The sequence below is a fragment of the Narcine bancroftii genome, chromosome 10, assembly GCF_036971445.1.
Source record: "Narcine bancroftii isolate sNarBan1 chromosome 10, sNarBan1.hap1, whole genome shotgun sequence".
In the NCBI taxonomy this organism is placed as follows: domain Eukaryota; kingdom Metazoa; phylum Chordata; class Chondrichthyes; order Torpediniformes; family Narcinidae; genus Narcine; species Narcine bancroftii.
Window position 1 is genome coordinate 55,038,868 of NC_091478.1, and position 21,812 is coordinate 55,060,679.

General features: G+C 45.6%; 1 protein-coding gene across 3 annotated transcripts in view; it reads left to right on the forward strand.

Moving 5' to 3' along the window:
• slc38a7 (solute carrier family 38 member 7) overlaps positions 1-21,812 on the forward strand; it is a 47,087-nt gene that overhangs the window by 13,136 nt on the left and 12,139 nt on the right. For all 3 annotated transcript variants that reach the window (XM_069900950.1, XM_069900949.1, XM_069900948.1), the window contains exons 5-8: positions 1,171-1,269; positions 4,634-4,691; positions 15,359-15,473; positions 16,800-16,947. In XM_069900950.1, coding sequence (XP_069757051.1) covers positions 1,171-1,269; positions 4,634-4,691; positions 15,359-15,473; positions 16,800-16,947 — 420 coding nt within the window. The remainder of the gene's footprint in view (positions 1-1,170; positions 1,270-4,633; positions 4,692-15,358; positions 15,474-16,799; positions 16,948-21,812) is intronic.

Sequence of the window (21,812 nt, forward strand, 5' to 3'; positions counted from 1 at the left end):
GCTTTTCTCTCTGGAGTGAAGAAGGATGAGTTGACCCACTAGAGGTGTATAAGATTGAGAGGCATGGCTAGGGTGGACAGCCAGCACCTTTTTACAAGGGCGACAACAGCAAATACCAGAGGACATCTGTTTAAGGTGAGTGGAGGAAAGTTTAGGGGAGAGGTAAGATACTTTGCTCATGGGGTTCGTTCAGTAGTTTGATGGCAGCAGGAAAGAGACTGACCTTGAAGAAATTGCAAACCACCAGGGTCTTCTTTCTAATAGGAATCAATTCCTTTATTGTCATATAATAAAAAACAGTGTAATATTACACGGAGTTTGCCTTTTGCCTGCCATAAGGCAGACAGATTTGCCACTGGCAGAAATTGCCTGAAACGCCTCTTACAGTGAGAGAAAGAGAAGCAAAAGAGAATTCCCCCCAGAGTCACTAAGAGTCTGTGCATTCGCCTCCAGCACTCCCGCAGCCTCACAGTCCAGTTCAAACCATCAGTGTCCTGAGCTCCGGATCTGATCCTCTGGCACAATCAGGAACCCTCCAGCACCCTCTCGCCGCTTGGTTCCGATACCTGGTAACCCCTCAGCCACTCAAACCAGCAATTCGCCACATGATGTGAATCCCCAGTTGCAGTTGCCAGCTGCCTGTGTGGGTTCCTCACCTCGAGTCTCCACCAGCCTGCCACCTGCAGAACCCCTCCCTGGTCCGCCACCATGGTCACCTTCCTGTGGTCTTCTCTTTTGCTTCTCCTTCTCAAACAGGGTGTCCTGCGCCAGTCCTCTGCTTCCTCGGAGTCTGCAACCCCTTGTGGCTGCTGCCGATTGTAGGCACTGCCATCTTGGGCACAGACCCCGCGGTTGCATTATTTTTAAATAACTCAGCTGTCAGCTCCATTAACAGGCCATTGCAAGCCTGTATGGAGCTGATGGCGGTCGAACTCCACAGAAGTGCTGTCTCCACTCCCAGCAGCAGCACTGAGGTTACAGCAGGTCCACCATTTTGTTTTGAAGAGACTCTGTGGGTGGGGGGGGGGTGAGATGGGTTCTTTGGTACATTGGCTGCTTTGCCAAGGCATTGAGGTGTCAGAAGAGGGGAGGTTGGTCTGTGTGATGGCTCTCTGCATCTTCCCTTAATGCGTTGGTGATTGGCTATCATTTTTTTTTCTTTCTCTTCAGCACCCTGAGCGTGTTGGGGACTTGTTATATAACTGTTATAGTTATCATCAAATACATCTGGCCAGATGAAGACATCATTATTGGGGACATCCCGACCAGGTAAGTGTTGTCACCCTGGCGTGTGCTTTGCCTAATGTGGTCAATTAGATCATGTTTGCAGATGACACAAAGATTGGAGGTGTAGTGGGCAGTGAGGAAGCTTTCAAAGTTGAAGCAGGGCCTGGCCTGGCTGGAAAAATGGGCTGCAAAATGGCAGATGGAATTAAATGCACATGTATGGTGCTGCACTTTGGTGGGGGTGGGGGTGGGGGGGACAAAGCAAAGTCGGACTGGAGGAACTCAGCAGGTCTCGCAGCGTAAAGTGACGTTTTGGCCGGAGCCTTTCTTCAAGGTGTGAATGGAAAAATAGGCATGCAGAGAGTGGTGGGAGTCTGAAGTGGTGAATCTGGGCTTGATTTCACCATTAAGAGAAAGGTTGATAGGAATGTGGACAGGAGAGGTATTTGGGAGGGTGAGGATATGGTTTTTGTGCAGGTCAATGAGACTAAGCAGAATAATAGTTTAGCATGGACTAGATGGGCCCAAGGGCCTCCATTTTATGGTTCTCTTCATTTTGAGGGGTTGCTGAACCAGAGAATATTGCACCTTTCAGGGAAATGAGAGGGATTTTTGGAGTGTGGGTTAGGGGACTGGATGTGGGCTGGGATCACAGCACAAACCAGCCCCTCGTTTTCTTTCTATGTATCAAGACATGCAAGAATAGAACCACACATCTAGAGTTTCTGTGCTCAGTCAACCCATACATATGTGTGTAGCTGAGCAGAGAGGAGGGGGAATTGTGCTGAGAAACAGCAACGGAATTTGTGCTCTGCCTGTCTGCTGTGGCAGCTCGGAGTGACCAGGGACCAACCAAGAAAGTTGCCATTGTGCTGTATTGGCTTGTGGGGTAGAAGTGCAAGGCATCACTGAGTTAAACAAGATCATCTGCAGGTGTTAGGGTCGTGTACGAATCGCAAACATGCTGGAGAAACTCAGCAGTGTCCGTAGGGAGTAAAAGGCCTGGGCTCTTCGTCAGGTATAAGCAGAAACTTTATCTGTAAAAAGTGAAGGGAGGGAAGTTTAGGGGAGACATCAGGGGTAAATTTTTTACAGAGAGTTGTGGGGGCCTGGAATGCCTTGCAGGGATGGTGGTGGAGGCTGGAACATTAGGGGCATTTAAGAAAATCTTAGGCACATGGGTGAAGGAACTATAGAGGGCAGGGGAGAAGAGGGAGGAAGGGGGCATGGGGAGAAGAGAGGAAGGAAGGGGACATGGGGAGAAGAGAGGAAGGAAGGGGACATGGGGAGAAGAGAGGGAGGAAGGGGGCATGGGGAGGAGGAAGGGGGCATGGGGAGAAGAGAGGGAGGAAGGGGGCAGGAGGAGAAGAGAGGAGGGTGGATCAAAGGGAGAAGAGAGGAGGGAGGAAGGGGCAGGGGAGGAGGGAGGAAGGGGTCAGGAGGAGAAGGGAAGCGGGGGAGGAGGGAGGAAGGGGGAGAAGAGAGAAGGGGGTAATGGGCAGGGGGAGAAAGAGAGAAGGGAGGCAGGGGAGGAAGGGGGCAGGGGAGGAGAGGAGGGAGGAAGGGGGCAGGGGAGGAGAGGAGGGAGGAAGGGGCAGGGGAGAAGAGGAGGGAGGGAGGGAGGAGGGTGAAAGGGGGCAAAGGGAGAAGAGAGGGAGGAAGGGGCAGGGGAGAAGGGGTCAGGGGAGAAGAGAGGAAGGGGACAGGGGAGAAGGAGGAAGGACTCAAAAGGAGGAAGGGCTCAGGGGAGAAGGAGGAAGGGCTCAGGGGAGAAGGAGGAAGGGCTCGGGAGAAGGAGGAAGGGCTCAGGGGAGAAGGAGGAAGGGCTCAGGGGAGAAGGAGGAAGGGCTCAGGGGAGAAGGAGGAAGGGCTCAGGGGAGAAGGAGGAAGGGCTCAGGGGAGAAGGAGGAAGGGCTCAGGGGAGAAGGAGGAAGGGCTCAGGGGAGAAGGAGGAAGGGCTCAGGGGAGAAGGAGGAAGGGCTCAGGGGAGAAGGAGGAAGGGCTCAGGGGAGAAGGAGGAAGGGCTCAGGGGAGAAGGAGGAAGGGCTCAGGGGAGAAGGAGGAAGGGCTCAGGGGAGAAGGAGGGAGGAATGGCTCAGGGGAGAAGGAGGGAGGAAGGGCTCAGGGGAGAAGGAGGGAGGAAGGGCTCAGGGGAGAAGGAGGGAGGAAGGGCTCAGGGGAGAAGGAGGGAGGAAGGGCTCAGGGGAGAAGGAGGGAGGAAGGGCTCAGGGGAGAAGGAGGGAGGAAGGGCTCAGGGGAGAAGGAGGGAGGAAGGGCTCAGGGGAGAAGGAGGGAGGAAGGGCTCAGGGGAGAAGGAGGGAGGAAGGGCTCAGGGGAGAAGGAGGGAGGAAGGGCTCAGGGGAGAAGGAGGGAGGAAGGGCTCAGGGGAGAAGGAGGGAGGAAGGGCTCAGGGGAGAAGGAGGGAGGAAGGGCTCAGGGGAGAAGGAGGGAGGAAGGGCTCAGGGGAGAAGGAGGGAGGAAGGGCTCAGGGGAGAAGGAGGGAGGAAGGGCTCAGGGGAGAAGGAGGGAGGAAGGGCTCAGGGGAGAAGGAGGGAGGGCTCAGGGGAGAAGGAGGAAGGGCTCAGGGGAGAAGGAGGGAGGAAGGGCTCAGGGGAGAAGGAGGGAGGAGGGGCTCAGGGGAGAAGGAGGGAGGAAGGGCTCAGGGGAGAAGGAGGGAGGAAGGGCTCAGGGGAGAAGGAGGGAGGAGGGCTCAGGGGAGAAGGAGGGAGGAAGGGCTCAGGGGAGAAGGAGGAAGTGCTCAGGGGAGAAGGAGGGAGGAAGGGCTCAGGGGAGAAGGAGGGAGGAAGGACTCAGGGGAGAAGGAGGGAGGAAGGGCTCAGGGGAGAAGGAGGGAGGAAGGGCTCAGGGGAGGAGGGAGGGAGGAAGGGCTCAGGGGAGAAGGGAGGGAGGAAGGGCTCAGGGGAGGAGGGAGGGAGGAAGGGCTCAGGGGAGGAGGGAGGGAGGAAGGGCTCAGGGGAGGAGGGAGGGAGGAAGGGCTCAGGGGAGGAGGGAGGGAGGAAGGGCTCAGGGGAGAAGGGAGGGAGGAAGGGCTCAGGGGAGGAGGGAGGGAGGAAGGAAGGGCTCAGGGGAGGAGGGAGGGAGGAAGGAAGGGCTCAGGGGAGGAGGGAGGGAGGAAGGGCTCAGGGGAGGAGGGAGGGAGGAAGGAGGGAGGAAGGGCTCAGGGGAGGAGGGAGGGAGGAAGGGCTCAGGGGAGAAGGAGGGAGGAAGGGAAGAAGAGAGGAGGGAAGAAGGGGGCAGGGGGAGAAGAGATGAAAGGGCAGAGAGAAGAGAGGAAGGTGGGCAGGGGAGGAAGAGAGGAGGGAGGAAGGGGCAGTGATTGGGAGGTGGGTGAGGGAGCATGTTGTGAATTTTGAGAGCTGGTTAACATTTTTGTCTCTGTTGGTAGGCCTTCCTCCTGGATGGCAGTGTTCAATGCTATCCCAACCATCTGTTTTGGCTTCCAGGTATGGTTTCTCCCTCTCCCTTCTAGTTTTGTGTTGCTGGCTTCCATCGTGGTGAATGAAGCTCTCAGATGCAGCTCAGTACTTGAATGAATGGGTTCTCAGGCAGCAGGACATCTGAGTTCTGCAGAGGAGGGTGGCGCAGCAGATCTGAGAGGAGGCTATAGATGTATCGCTGCATCATGCTGCTTGATTATGGCCAAGTTTCATCTCCTTGTGGGAAGGACCTGTATCAAGACAGTGGGTGAGGAAGGGTTTGGGTTTGCCCGTGATACTTCCTCCATGTGATGACCTGTCTGGAGTCGATGATCACAGCCGCAGGGAGCCAATTCAGGAGTACCCCTGCAGGTGTCCTCTCAGGTTTCTAATGATGATATTTGGGGAGGCACGGTTAGTGTGGTAATTAAGCCCAACATTACACAGCACCAGTGACCTGGTTCGAATCCAGTACATTCTGTAAGGTGTTGGTGCTTCCTGTGATTGATGTGGCTTTCCCGTGGCTGCTCCGCTTTCCTACCACATTTCAAAGACGTACAGCATTGGTAGGTTAATTGGTCACGTGGGTGTATTTGGGTGGCACAGGCTTGTTGGCCAGAAGGGTCTGCTACCGTGCTGAGTCTCTAAATTAAAATTTAAAATTAAATGAAATAATCAGGCAAGAGCAATCCGAGGTACAATCCACTTTCAGGCTCCTGCTGGAAGAGAGGGGTGGGGATGTTTCCCAACGTCCCAATTATCGTGGAGTTGTAGAGATTTACAATAGGCCCTTTGGCCTACAGAGGCCCTACTAGTCTTCACACACCTATCTGCATGCACCACACTACACCTATCTGGCAGCTATTCCCTGGATGAGCTACCGGTAATTCAGTAAATAGGTCTTGGATTAAATTTTTTAATTTTTAAAATGTTGCCTGTAGTCGTATTTTTAAATCTTTCATAATATACAGCATTATTCAATAGAACAAATAAGGCTTAAAAAATGTACTGATTTTTTTTTCCATTATTGACCACTTTCCTGTGGGAGAAAATCAAAATGTGTTTTCAACCCAAAAGAGGATAGAAGTGCTCAAAAGTGCAGTGAGCATGTCAGAAGACTGATAGTGATCTAAATATTGATACAGATATACCCCACTTTACGAATTATGAAAATTTGCTTTTGTAATCAAAGCCATGTTTGCTTTTATGAAAGGATTTGAATGGGTTTTTAGCTGTTATGAAAACACCTCCAATAGTAGTGAATGGGTCTTCATTTTACGCCATTTTGGATAACAAAAGTTTCCTAGGAATGCTCTAGTATGGTAAAGTGGGATATACCTGTACTAGATAATTGGGACTCGTCAAGATCCATCTAAAAGCTTTTTAGCATCCATCCATTATCAAGGTTGGGGCTGCACTAGGGAGAGCAGAGAGGTTTCCCAGCATGTTGCCTCATTTGCAGGACGCAGTTCTAGTGAGAGATTGGATAGGCTGGGCTTGTTTTCAAGTCTGACTGTACGTGTGCAACCTGACGAAGCAGCTGGGCTGAACACTTTTCTAACCTACTCAATAGGCTGACCACAATTGATCCTGATGTCTTACAGCAGATCCCTCAGCCAGTCCTGGATGACCTAGACCTTTCGCCCTCTACTGATGAGATAAATAAAGTGATCTGGCAGATGAATTCAAATAAAGCAACAGGACAAAATGGTATTCCTGCCAAGATCTACAAAGCTCTAAGCCCAAGCACATTAGAGGCATTCTAGGACCTCCTGGAAGACATCTGGATCACAAAGGAGATGCCTGATGACTTCCACAATGCCTTCATTAAGGGTCTCTACAAAAATAAGGGAAGCAAATCAAACTGCAGGAACTACAAGACTATCTTACAGCTGTCCATCGCAGGCAAGAATTTTACCTGCATCCTCCTGAACAGACTTGTCACTGTCTCAGAAAGGAATCTCCGGGAAGTGTAGTGTAACTTCAGCCAGACGGAGTACAGTGGACATGATATTTGCCGCGAGTCAAGTTCAGGAGAAGTACATCGAGTAGAACAAACCTCTTCACTCTGTCTTCATTAACCTGACGAAGGCATTTGACACTGTAAACAGGGAGGCCCTCTGGATCATCCTGAGACGTTATGGATGCCCAAGGAAATTTGTAAAAATGATTCAGCTACTCCACGATGGAATGTCAGGACTGTTCCTCTGCAGTTGCATTTGCCATTTCCAATGGGGTGAAGCAAGGCTGGGTACTAACCCCAATCTTGTTCAATCTTTTCTTCACTTGCATGTTGTCACGTGCTGTCCAAGTCTGGAGGAGGGAATGTACATCAGGTACCAACTGGATGGCTCTCTCTTTGATTTTTGCCACTTGAATGTACAGATGAAGTGCCTGCACACTGTCATCCAAGAAACCCTTTTTGCTGATGACTGTGTGCTCTTGGCGCACAAAGACAGTGATCTACAGTTGATGCTGAACAAAGTCTCAGACACTGCTACGCTCTTTGGCTTGACCATCAACCTGAACAAGACTGAAGTACGCCATCAGTCTGTGCCAAACACCAACACCATTGAACCAAAAATCACTGTTGATGACACCCAGCTGACAATACTTGGGGAGCATCATCTTAAGTGATGGATCTTTGGACAAAGTTGACTCCAGGATCAGCAAGAGATTGACTCCAGGCTCTGGGGGGGGGCTGTGTACCAGAGTGCTCAATCAGCTGAAAGTCTACAGAGCTGTGGTCATCCCTTTCTCCTATATGGATGTGAGACCTGGACTCTGTACTGATGTCACATCAAACAACTGGGGAAATTCCACATATGTGCCCTCCATTCCATCCTTGGAATCCATTGGCAAGACCGTGTCTCCAACCTGAAAACCTGATGTACAAAGTCCACTAGCATTGAGTCCCTGATCATCAGAGCTCAGATGCAGTGGGTGGGACATGTTATCAGAATGGACAGCCACCGTATGCCTCTATCGTGAACTGAAGACTGGAAGGAGACCTCAAGTTCATCCACGCAAGTGCTATAAAGATGCTTAGGAATCCCTATGCTACTGTGGCAACCAGCCAAGAGAACTAGAAGCTGCAACTGCTGACAGGTCTGGTTGAAGAGCCCTGTGCTATGAAGCCTACACTAGTTTTGAAGACAGGCCATGAATGGCGTCGCAGAGCAGCAGCTACAGTTTTTATAGTGCCCCCATTGGGGCACTAGACGCTGCGCTTCCAGACTGGGACTGCAGTCACCTTCGTGTCCACAGATGAACTGCACAACAACGTGTCTTCTTTGAACTGAAGGACGACCAATATAATATCATCTGACTGCATGTGAGCAATCTGACAAAGCAGTGTTTGTCCAGACCACGATGTCCACACATACACAAAGAACATTTCTCACACAAAACATACTAATTACATACATTTATATTTTAAAATATTCTGGTATTATTTACTTGTATCATTTATAAGAGAATCCAGGTAACAGGATACTGTTCATCAGTCTCGCAGTCTGCAGGACTGATTTTGATGCTTCTGTGCAACCTCCTTGATGGTAGTAGGTCAAAGATCCCATGTACTGGATGGACAGGAACCTCAATAATTCTTGGAGCCCTATTTAAGCAGCGCTCAGGTTGAATGGAAAGGAAGACGCCAGTGATTTCTCGGCTGTTTTCACGATCCTCTCTATTGACTGATGATTTGTAGCTACCATTCAACACATTTGTGTTGTCAAGATGAGGTCGGTCGAGGAGGAGTCACGTGATAGAGTAGTGGCTGGTCGGGGAACTCCAACCCTCTCCAGAAAAGTAAAAAAAAGATAGAGAAAAAACAAAGGCACAAACATAGAAACCATAACAGTGAAAGTGAAAGTGTGGAGAAAATGGCAGCAAAGAAAGAAAAAACAAAAACAACGGGAAGAAAAGAAGAAGGAAGGACGTCGGAGGAGGAAGGTGAAGGCCTTACTGGTACGAGGAGGCCCGCTGTGGAGAGAGAAGCCTGCTCCCTGAGGTCAGTGGAAACCCCGAACTCAGGACTACAAAAATGGCTCACGGAGCCAAACAAAAGTGCGCATGCGCGATGCGCAAAACAAAAATAACACTGACGGGAGGGGGGACCAGCTGAGGAGTAAATCTCCACAGCTGAAACAGACAACTACCACACAACAGCAAGACTCTCAACAGGAAAACATAGAAAATAACGAGAACAAGAAGGAAGAGAATAAAAATAGGAAATCAAAGAAACAACAGACGACCAACCCTGAGGAAGAAGACCAACACCAAGACACTTTTAATAAAAATAAGAAGAACAAAAATACCCAACAAAATAAAATAAACAACCCAACAAGAAAACCAGAAGAGACAGAGGTAAAGGACACAGATCCTGGAGTGGACTCAGAAGAAGAGGAGGAAGAACACAGAGAAATGGAAGATGAAGGGAAGGGCAAGTATATGGATATATATTTTTTTAAAGAATATATGGAAACTAAAAGAATGGCAGACGCAAGAATTCAGTGAAATAAAAAGAAGAATAAAAGTACAAAAGAAACAATATAAAGATAGTGGGCCTTAAGGAAGATGAAGAAGGCAAAAATATGAAAGAATTTATAAAAGAATGGATCCCCAGGGTCCTGGGAAGACCAGAATTACAGGAAGAAATGGAAATAGAAAGGGCACACAGAACATTAGCCCCTAAACCACAACCACAACAAAAACCAAGATCCATTCTAGTAAAATTCCTAAGATATTCAACAAGAGAAAATATATTGGAGAAGGCAATGAAAAAAATAAGAGAAGATAAAAAACCACTGGAATACAAGGGTCAAAAATTTTTTTTCTATCCAGATATAAGTTTTGAACTCCTGAAGAAGAGGAAGGAGTTCAATGCAGCAAAAACGACCCTATGGAAAAAAGGTTATAAATTTATGTTAAAATACCCAGCGGTACTTAAAATAGTTATTCCGGGGCAGCAAAGCAAACTATTCTCGGATCTGGAAGAAGCACAAAAATTTGCAGAACAACTACAAAACAGACAGAGAGATGAAGAGATGTAACAAGAACAAAAATGACAACAAACATATATATAAAAATAGAGTATAAGTAAGAACTAAGAAGGGAAAGAAAGGGAAGAAAGGAAGTAAGGAGGGAATTAAGAGAGTGACCTTTGTTATATATGAAGATTAAAATCTTTTCTGGGGGGTGCTGGGTGGGGAAGAATAACAGTCACTGCGAAATCAGTTGACGCTTGCGAGCGGATTCGCAAATCCAAATGGAGAGTGGAGATGTGATTGCCCGACAAGGGACAAAGGGCAACTCAGAAAGGGGAGGGACTATTGGGGTTAAAGGAATTTTAGATATGAGAATAGTGGAAATATTTTATGTTTTAGAAATGTTGTCTTATAATGTGTTCAAAAAAAAAAGCAGAAGTGGATAAGAAGGGAAGGTGGTGATGAGGAAACGGAAAGGAAAGATAAACGAAGTATGAGATGACTTTGTTGAACTATATGACTTTAAATATTAATGGAATACATAACCAAATCAAAAGGAAGAAACTGTTAAATTTACTGAAAAAACAAAAAATTGATATAGCATTCGTACAAGAAACACATCTATCTGAAGTGGAACACAAGAAATTAAAGAGAGATTGGATAGGACATGTAACAGCAGCATCATATAATTCAAAAGCCAGAGGAGTAGATATATTAACCAATAAAAATGTACCAATCAAAATAGAAGAGAAAATAATAGATCCAGCAGGGAGATATGTAATGATAAAATGTCAGATATATTCAGAATTTTGGAATTTACTCAATGTACATTCACCTAATGATCAAAAATTTATGCAAGATATCTTTTTGAAGATAGCAGATACGCAAGGGAACATACTAATAGGAGGGGAGTTCAACTTTAATTTGGACTCAAACATGGATAAAACTGGAAAAAAAAACTAACAGAAAAAACAAAGTAACCAAATTTATAATTAAATCGATGCAAGAAATGCAACTTTTGGAAATATGGAGGAAACAACACCCAAAGGAAAAGGAATATTCATATTATTCGGGTAGACATAAAACATACTCAAGGATAGACCTATTCCTGTTATCAGCCTATATTCAAGGGAGAGTTAGGAAAACGGAATATAAAGCTAGACTATTATCGGACCTCTCACCCCTGTTATTGGCAATAGAGCTGGAGGACATCCCACCAAGAATGTATAGATGGAGATTAAACTCCATGCTACTTAAAAGACAGGATTTTAGATAATTAATTGAACGACAAATTAAAATGTACTTTGAAATAAATACAGAATCAGTGAAAGATAAGTTTATACTATGGGACGCAATGAAAGCATTCATCAGAGGGCAAATAATAAGTTATGTAACTAAGATGAAGAAGGACTACAATCGGGAAACAGAACAGTTGGAAAAGGAAATAACAAATATAGAAAAAGAATTAGCAATAAAGGAAGATACAACTAAAAGAAGAGAATTGGCAGATGAAAAAATAAAATATGAAACATTACAAACATATAAGGTAGAGAAGAACATAATGAAGTCAAAACAGAAATATGAGTTAGGAGAAAAAACGCACAAAATTCTAGCGTGGCAGCTTAAGACAGAACAAACTAAAAGAATGGTATTGGCATTAAGGAAAAAAGACAAACAAATTACATATAATCCAACGGAGATCAATGAAAACTTCAGGGAATTCTACGAGCAACTATATCAAACTGAAAACGAAGGGAAAGAAGACAAAATAGATGAATTTCTAACTAAAATTGAACTACCAAAATTACAGAGGAGCAAAATAAATTAATAAAACCATTTGAAATAGAAGAATTACAGGAGATATTAAAAAAACTACCCAACAATAAAACACCAGGAGAGGATGGATTCCCAATAGAATTCTTTAAAACATTTAAAGACTTATTAATTCCTTCCCTCCTGGAAGTAATCAACCAGATTGATAAAACACAAAGCATACCAGATTCATGCAAAACAACAATAATTACAGTAATACCAAAGACAGGGAAAGATCCACTTGCACCAGCGTCATATAGACCAATATCTCTACTTAACACAGATTATAAGATAATAGCTAAACTATTAGCAAACAGATTGGCCGACTATGTGCCAAAAATAGTAAATCTAGACCAAACTGGATTTATTAAAAAAAGACGAACAACAGACAATATCTGTAAATTTATTAACTTAATTCATGCAGTAGAAGGAAATAAACCTCCAACAGAAGCGGTTGCTTTCGACGCAGAGAAGGCCTTTGACAGAGTAGAATGGAATTATTTATTCAAAGTACTACAAAAATTCAGCTTACCAGAGAAATATATTAATTGGATTAAAGCATTATATAAAGGGCCATTGGCGAAAGTGACAGTAAATGGATATATATCAAAACAATTTAACTTAAGCAGATCAACAAGGCAGGGATGTCCACTATCTCCCTCACTGTTCGCGTTAGCTATAGAACCACTAGAAGAACTGATAAGAACAGAAAATAAGAGGGATAAAAATAAAAGAGAAGGAATATAAAATCAGTCTATTTGCAGATGACGTTATAATATACTTAACAGAACCAGAAATATCAATAAAAGAATTACATAGGAAATTGAAGGAATATGGAGAAGTATCGGGGTACAAGATCAACGCAAATAAAAGTGAAGCAATGCCAATGAATATTGCGGATTTCGCAAAGTTTAAGAAAGAATCGCCATTTAGATGGCAAACACAAGCAATGCGATACCTAGGTATACAACTAAATAAAAACCTCGGCCATCTATATAAACTCAATTACCATCCATTAATGAAAAAATTACAAGACGACTTAGAGCATCGGAAAGACTTACCACTAACACTGATAGGAAGGATAAACTGTATTAAAATGAACATTTTCCCAAGGATACAATACCCATTTCAGTCATTACCAATACACCTAACAGAGAAATTCTTCGAGGAGTTAAAGAAAATAATAAGGAAATTCTTATGGAAAGGGGGGAAACCGAGGATAGCACTAGATAAATTAACAGAATGGTACAAACAAGGAGGCTTACAACTACCAAACTTTAAGAATTATTATCGAGCCGCACAATTTATCAAACAAGGGAAAAGCCAGATTGGACCAGATTAGAACTAGATAAAATAGGGGAGAAGATACCTGAACATATACTATATAAATGGGATGAAAAATTGGTGCAACGTAGGAATTCACCGGTATTGCATCATCTGCTCAACATTTGGAAGAAGATTCATATAGAAAGGAATAAAACAAATTACCAACTACCAAAACTAATATTGACGCAAAATCAACTAATCCCTTTCACAATATATAACCTTTCCTTTAGAGAATGGGAGAGAAAAGGGATCAAAAGAATAGAAAATTGTTTTTCGGGAAATAAATTATTATCCTTTGAACAAATGAAGGATAAATATAATATAACTCACGATACAATGTTTGATACTACCAACTGAAAACCTACTTGAAGGACAAATTGGGAAACAGTCAGAGGTTACCAGAAGGAAGCAATTTTGAATATGTGATTACAGACACAATGATAATTTAAAAATTTGTAACAAACATGTACATCAAACTGCAAGAAAAGGAGAACGAGGAAACAAACAGTAAACCTTAACAAAAATGGGAACAAGATCTAAACATAAAGATAAAGAATGAAACATGGGAGAAGCTATGCTCCGGAACTATGAGAAATACAATAAACACGAGGTTACGCATGATACAATATAATAGGATACACAGGCTATACATCACACCTCAAAAGTTAAATAAATGGGACCCAACAGTATCAGACAGATGTTTTTGCTGTAAAAAGGAAACGGGAACAACAATTCATGCGATTTGGACATGTGAGAAAGTGGAAAAATTTTGGGAAGATCTAAACCAGATATTAAATAAAATCACAAAAAGCAATATACCAAAAAACCCAGAGATCTACCTCCTAAGTAATATAAGAAACAAAGAATTTGGACTCGATTTGGATGGAGCACAAAAAAGATTTGTTATGATAGCCCTAGCTGTAGCAAAAAAATGTATTATGTCAACCTGGAAATTAGAAGACAACTTGAGAATACAACAATGCTATATAGAAATGAATAAATGTATTCCATTAGAAAAAATAACGTATAATTTAAGAAATAACATTGCAATATTTGAACAAATATGGGAACCATACATGAAATACAATAGAGAAATCCTACCATGGACTTCCACCACCTAAAATGACAGAAGGAGAAGATAACGAAAAGAACTGACTCAGTAAAATTTCTTGTTTATTTTTATTAAGTGACAACATTGTTTAACGGGTTTAATGTATCTTATAGATTGAACTTCAAGTAAATGGGGAAGGGGGTGAGGGAGGGGGGAAAAAGGGGGAAAAAACGACACTGTATATATTTAAGAAAAATGTCTGTATGTAGCTTGGTCAATATGGTTTATAGTGTGAAAAATAAAAAAATTAAATAAAAAGGATGAGGTCGGTCACCTTGCCCTCCTGCGCCTTCCTGACTAATGAGGAGGTATTGTGGGTCCAGGATCTTCTGTGCGCACCAAGGAACTTTATGCTCTCCACAATGGAACCATTAGTGTGCGATAGAGACTAGTCGACCTTCATTCTCCTAAAGTCCACGATCGTCTGCTTTGTGTGGTCCATGTTGAGACTCAGGTTATTGTCCTCAGGCCATTTTATGACCCTCCCAACCTACTCCCTGTAAGCCTACTCATTGTTGCCGATGATGCCAATTACTGTTGTGCCATCCATTAACTTAATGATTCTATTTGAACTGAGTCTGGCACTGCAGCCCTGAGTCAGTAGCAAGAACTAGGGGGCTGAGCACACAGCTCTGAGATGCACTAGTGCTCAGCGTGATCTAACCAGCATATTATAGAGCCACAATGTTACCTTCAAGGCTCTTTAACTCAGTCCCCTGATTAATGAAGGCCATACACATCTTTGACACCCTGTCGACCTTTGCAATACACAAAAATGCTGGAGATACTCAGCAGGTCATGCAACATCTGCAGGAAGTAAAGTAAACCAACCTTTCATGCCTGGGCCCTTTGTCAGGAATAAGAAAAAACAGGCAGGTGCCCCATTAAAAAGGGGGAGGGAGGAGGAGAGAACAAGTGGGAGAGGATAAGCACAAGGTAACAGGTCAATAGATGGGTACACGTGGGAGGGTAGGTGAGAAGTGATAGGGGGCACTGGGGGGCTTGGGTTCCCAGTTCCGGACTCTGCACTGCGGACTAGTGTGGGTGCCTCCTGCGGCATATATTCTAGGCTCTCCAGGATGGTGATGGCATCCTGTACTGTTTTCGTGTGGTGGGCCCCATGAGCAGCAGAACGATCGACTAAAGATCGGGGCTGCGATAGTTACGAGGTGTTACCCTCGTGTTCTCAATGAAACTTTGGTCTGTGACCCCCTCGTAGATCCCATTGATCAGTGCCCACTCCCTGATGACTTGGGTGCCCTCCCCTACCATGGCCCAATGTGGTCTCCCATGGAGGTTCCATTTCAGTCGGGTGGGATAGCCTGATAGGAGAAGGAGGCAGGGTGATGGTGGGATAAAGAAAGACTCGTGTTCTCTATTGTTAATGGAGTTAAGATTGTATTTGGTGACCAATTGTGCTTTTTGTCTCTTTCTCCTTGCTCCCTCATTGTCCACAGTGCCACGTGAGCAGTGTTCCTGTGTTCACCAGCATGGAGAGACCGACTGTGCAGCGCTGGGGCTGGGTGGTGACTGCAGCCGTGGTGGTCTGCCTGTTTGTGTATATGGGCACAGGTACGGTGCACACCTGCCCTACTGTACATCACTGAAGCTAACAAGACCTTTGGGTGAGGGGCTGTTGGACCTGGAGACAATGTGGTCCAGAAGGTCCATTGGTAGTTGAGAGTGAAGTGCAAATCTTATGGTTAAGGCTGCTTTATTAAATCTTCAAACAGAGTCAGCCTATACCAGGGAACAGGCAGGCAAGTCATTAACTAAGGTACTTGGTGTTTGGGTTCGTGTGGGTCCCACAGGTTAAGAACCAGACCAAAGTTGAGATACAAAGCACACGTTTATTTTGGGGATACAACCGGGACAACAGGGTCAATATGTTAGTCAAACACCCACGCAAGGGGGAAAATATACACTTTGGATAACAAGGGAGGAACCGATAGAGGAATGGGGGAAATTACATGAACATACACATTCAGCAGTCAGGATCAAGGTTCCTCCATCCCTTGATCGGTACGGAAATGGCTCTTGCTACCTGACCTCGGGACTCACCCCAACCAAAGAGGCAGAACAAAGGTCCTTTATAGTTCTGCAGCCAGTACTGGGGGGCCAATCACTTGGGGCAGGCTGGGCCCTGTTGGCTGCTGTGGCCAATGGCTCGAAGCCAAGTGCAGGGGCTCAACAGGGGTCAGCTGAGGTGATTCACCTGGGCCAATTGGGTGAAGGTCAGGGCTGAGTCTGGGCAGGGTGCCTGGACTGCAGCATCTGGTCACTTTGATAGCTTGGGGTGAGTCTTTGACCTTGATTGGCAGGTAGTGGTCGTGTGTCCCCGCTCCCCCCCCCCCCCCCCCCCCCCCGAACAGGACGCTGCATATCCATTGCATTTGGTGACAGGCATTCAATGTGACCACTAGAGACTCTTGAGTCAGTGAAGAAGGTAGAACAAGTTGTCTAATCCTGCACCATATTGGAATGAGCTGGCAGAGGAACAAGGAGTGGGTAAGGCTTTGTCAGTCAAAAGATGTTTGGACAGATTAAATTTAAATTTAGACATGCAGCACGGTAACAGGCCATTATGGCCCACGAGTCTGTGCTGCCCAAATACACCCAATTGACCTACAATCTCCGGTACATTTTGAAGGGTGGGAGGAAACCAGAGCCTCTGGGGAAAACCCACGCAGATATGGGGAGAATATACAAATTTCTTACACACAGCATGGGATTCGAACCCTGATCTCAGTTGCTGGCACTGTATCAGTGTTGCGATCACCACACTGCCCACTAATGAATAGGACAGGCTGAGTTCAAATGGGATTAGCCCAGAATGCCGTTGCTGGGTGTGGTCCTACCAGTTCCCACGGTTTGACCAATGATACCTTCTCTCTGCAGGTGTTTTTGGTTTCCTGACGTTTGGCTCCAGTGTGAATGTGGACGTCCTGCTATCCTACCCGTCAAATGACATCGCCATGGCCATTGCCCGAGGCTCCATTGTCCTCTGTGTGCTTACTTCCTATCCCATCCTTCACTTCTGTGGCAGGTGAGGTCTGGACTGGGTTTGGCCAACCCTGGCCCTTGAATCGGATCTGTCACCTGTAACTGCTTTCAGCAGAGTCCAGTGCTGAAAGATGGGTGGGGGCAGACAGGGTTACATTGTGCCTGAGGGGTAACTACGATGATATGAGGCATGAATTGGCAAGGATAGACCTGCAAGGGACACTAGATGGACAATGGAAGGGATTTAAAGACCATTTGGAGCAGCTTCAAAAGTTGTACAGAATTACACAAGAAAATCTGCAGACACTGGGATGAATGCAATACACAAACATGCTGAACAAACTCAACAAGTATGCAGCATCCACAGGAAGTAACATAGCAGATGAGATACAACGTTAAGAAATGTTCAGTTCTACATTTTAGCAGAGGAAATAAACAGGCAGAATACTATTTGGATGGGGAGAAAATTCAAACCTTGGAAAGGCAGAGAGACCTGGGCGTCCTCATGCAGGGAAACCTAAAAGTTAATGACCAGGTGGGATTGGTAGTGAAGAAAGCGAATGCTATGTTGGCATTCGTTTCAAGAGGAATAATGTATAAGAGTAGAGAGGTGTGAATGAGGCTCCATGGGGCACTGGTGAGACCCCATTTGGAGAGCTGTGTACAATTTTGGGCCCCCTATCTTAGTAAGGATGTGATGTGATTGGAGAAGGTGCAGAGGAGATTTACTAGGATGAGTCCTGGAAGGCAGGGGCTGCCATATGAGGAATGTTTGTATTCATTGGAGTATAGAAGAATGAGAAGGATCTCTTAGAAATATTTTGACTTTTGACAGAGTGGATGGAGATCATATGTTTCCCTTACAGTCTTGAAATTATAAGTTATCCGTTTAAAACAGATGAGACAAAATTTCTTTAGTCAGACGATCGTGGATTTGTGGAACTGACTGCCGCATACAGCAGTGAAGGCCGGATCACTGGGAGAGTTTAATTAGGAGATATAGGGCATCAGGGGATATGGGGAAAAGGCTACCAATTAGAACTAGGATGAGTATAGTTCAGCTTAGGGTAGAGTTGCGGAATAGACTCAGTGGGCCAAATGGCCTACTTCTGTTCCTTTATCTTGTGATCTAGTAATGTTTCGGACTTGGGCCTTTCGTAGGGTTTAAGCAAAAATGAGCAGGAGCCTCCCACACTGACATGCCTGTCCATGGCCTTGTGCACTGCCAATCCAAGGCCACCCGCAAATTGTATTCAATCTGGGCATCCTCCAATAAGATGGTATTAACATTGAACTCCAGTTTCTGTTAATCCCTCCCCCCCCCCGTCTCTCCCTTTCCTGATCCCTTTGTCTCCTTTCCTCCAGCTTGCTAAGCCTTTCCCTTCCCTCCTCTATCAGAGAGATACCCTCTCTCTCATCACTTCTCATCTTTCTTTTCTACCCTCTCGCTTCTATCCACCTCTGACCTGTTAGCCTGTGCTTCTTCCACTGCCACCTCCTCCCCACATCTTTTAATTCAGGCACCTGTTTTTGCTTGTACCTTGTGAAGGGCCCAGGCCCAAAACGTTGGTTACCCTTTACATCCTATGGATGCTGAGTGATCTGCTGAGTTTCTCTAACACTCAAAAACTGTACATCTCTGTTGGATGTAAAAATAAAACTGAGAAAGCACCTCAACTGTGGCTGATGAAGGAGTTCTGGGTTAGTGTTAAAACCAAACAAGGAGCATGTTAATTAGCCATGGAAAACAGCCCTGGAAAGAGGCTTCCGCACTTTTCAACTCCATCCCATAACAAGGATCTGCTCTTTGTCGTCCCCAACTCTGTCCCCTGTAACATGATGAGAATCTGCTCTTCGTCACCTCTACTCCATCCCCTGTAACAAGGATCTGTTCCTCATCCCCCCCAACTCCATCCCCTGTAACATGATGAGGATCTTCTATTCGTCCCCAACTCCGTCCCCAGTAATGTGATGAGGATCTGCTTTTTGTCGCCAACTCCGTTCCCTGTAAAGTGATGAGGATCTGTTCTTCGTCCCCTGTAAAGTGATGAGGATCTGGTCTTTGTCCCCTGTAAAGTGATGAGGATCTGCTCTTCGTCCCCTGTAAAGTGATGAGGATCTGGTCTTTGTCCCCTGTAAAGTGATGAGGATCTGCTCTTCGTCCCCTGTAAAGTGATGAGGATCTGGTCTTTGTCCCCTGTAAAGTGATGAGGATCTGCTCTTCGTCCCCTGTAAAGTGATGAGGATCTGCTCTTTGTCCTTTGTAAAGTGATGAAAATCTGGTCTTCGTCCCCAACTCCGTTCCCTGTAAAGTGATGAAGATCTGCTCTTTGTCCCCTGTAAAGTGATGAGGATCTGATCTTCGTCCCCTGTAAAGTGATGAGGATCTGCTCTTTGTCCCCTGTAAAGTGATGAGGATCTGCTCTTCGTCCCCTGTAAAGTGATGAGGATCTGCTTTTTGTCCTTTGCAAAGTGATGAGAATCAGCTCTTTGTCCCCGTAAAGTGATGAGGATCTGCTCTTCGTCCCCTGTAAAGTGATGAGGATCTGCCCTTTGTCCTTTGTAAAGTGATGAGGATCTGCTCTTCGTCCCCTGTAAAGTGATGAGGATCTGCTCTTTGTCCTTTGTAAAGTGATGAGGATCTGCTCTTCGTCCCCAACTCCGTTCCCTGTAAAGTGATGAGGATCTGCTCTTTGTTCCCTGTAAAGTGATGAGGACCTGCTCTTTGTCCCCTGTAAACTGATGAGAATCTGCTCTTTGTCCCCTGTAAAGTGTTGAGGATCTGCTCTTTGTCCCCTGTAAAGTGATGAGGATCTGTTCTTTGTCCTTTGTAAAGTGATGAGGATCTGCTCTTCGTCCCCTGTAAAGTGATGAGGATCTGGTCTTTGTCCCCTGTAAAGTGATGAGGATCTGGTCTTTGTCCCCTGTAAAGTGATGAGGATCTGCTCTTTGTCCCCTGTAAAGTGATGAGGATCTGCTATTTGTCCTTTGTAAAGTGATGAGGATGTGGTCTTCGTCCCCAACTCCGTTCCCTGTAAAGTGATGAGGATCTGCTCTTTGTCCTTTGTAAAGTGATAAGGATCTGCTCTTTGTCCTTTGTAAAGTGATGAGGATCTGCTCTTCGTCCCCAACTCCGTTCCCTGTAAAGTGATGAGGATCTGCTCTTTGTCCCCTGTAAAGTGATGAGGATCTGCTCTTTGTCCTTTGTAAAGTGATGAGGATCTGCTCTTCGTCCCCAACTCCGTTCCCTGTAAAGTGATGAGGATCTGCTCTTTGTTCCCTGTAAAGTGATGAGGACCTGCTCTTTGTCCCCTGTAAACTGATGAGAATCTGCTCTTTGTCCCCTGTAAAGTGTTGAGGATCTGCTCTTTGTCCCCTGTAAAGTGATGAGGATCTGTTCTTTGTCCTTTGTAAAGTGATGAGGATCTGCTCTTCGTCCCCTGTAAAGTGATGAGGATCTGGTCTTTGTCCCCTGTAAAGTGATGAGGATCTGGTCTTTGTCCCCTGTAAAGTGATGAGGATCTGCTCTTTGTCCCCTGTAAAGTGATGAGGATCTGCTCTTTGTCCTTTGTAAAGTGATGAGGATGTGGTCTTCGTCCCCAACTCCGTTCCCTGTAAAGTGATGAGGATCTGCTCTTTGTCCTTTGTAAAGTGATAAGGATCTGCTCTTTGTCCTTTGTAAAGTGATGAGGATCTGCTCTTCGTCCCCAACTCCGTTCCCTGTAAAGTGATGAGGATCTGCTCTTTGTCCCCTGTAAAGTGATGAGGATCTGCTCTTCGTCCCCTGTAAAGTGATGAGGATCTGCTCTTTGTCCTTTGTAAAGTGATGAGATCTGCTCTTCGTCCCCAACTCCGTCCCCTGTAAAGTGATGAGGATCTGCTCTTTGTCCTTTGTAAAGTGATGAGATCTGCTCTTCGTCCCCAACTCCGTTCCCTGTAAAGTGATGAGGATCTGCTCTTCGTCCCCTGTAAAGTGATGAGGATCTGCTCTTTGTTCCCTGTAAAGTGATGAGGGCCTGCTCTTTGTTCCCTGTAAAGTGATGAGGATTTGGTCTTTGTCCTTTGTAAAGTGATGAGGATCTGCTCTTCGTCCCCTGTAAAGTGATGAGGATCTGCTCTTTGTCCTTTGTAAAGTGATGAGATCTGCTCTTCGTCCCCAACTCCGTTCCCTGTAAAGTGATGAGGATCTGCTCTTCGTCCCCTGTAAAGTGATGAGGATCTGCTCTTTGTCCTTTGTAAAGTGATAAGATCTGCTCTTCGTCCCCAACTCCGTTCCCTGTAAAGTGATGAGGATCTGCTCTTCGTCCCCTGTAAAGTGATGAGGATCTGCTCTTTGTCCTTTGTAAAGTGATGAGATCTGCTCTTCGTCCCCAACTCTGTTCCCTGTAAAGTGATGAGGATCTGCTCTTTGTTCCCTGTAAAGTGATGAGGATCTGCTCTTTGTCCCCTGTAAAGTGATGAGGATTTGGTCTTTGTCCCCTGTAAAGTGATGGGTATCTGCTCTTTGTCCCCTGTAAAGTGATTGGGATCTGCTCTTTGTCCCCTGTAAAGTGATGAGGATCTGCTCTTCATCCCCTCGACTCCATTTCCTGTAACATGATGTGGATCTGCTCATCGTCCACTTGAATCTTTCGCTCAACTCCCTTACCTCCCCAATCTCAATCTTCTGGTGGAGGGTTCCAGGGTCCTGACCAAGCCAAGTCATCTCTCCCATTCGCCCATGACCCAGCCAAACCCTCTCTCCCCTCATTCCTGACCCACCCCAGCTTTCTCTCCCCCTCGTCCATGAACCAGCCATGTTGTCTCTCTCCTCACCCCTGACCCAGCCAAGCTGTCTCTTCCCCTTGCCCCTGACTCCTCCATCAGAGATAACCATCTCCCTGTGCTGATGAGATTTTGACTCACCTC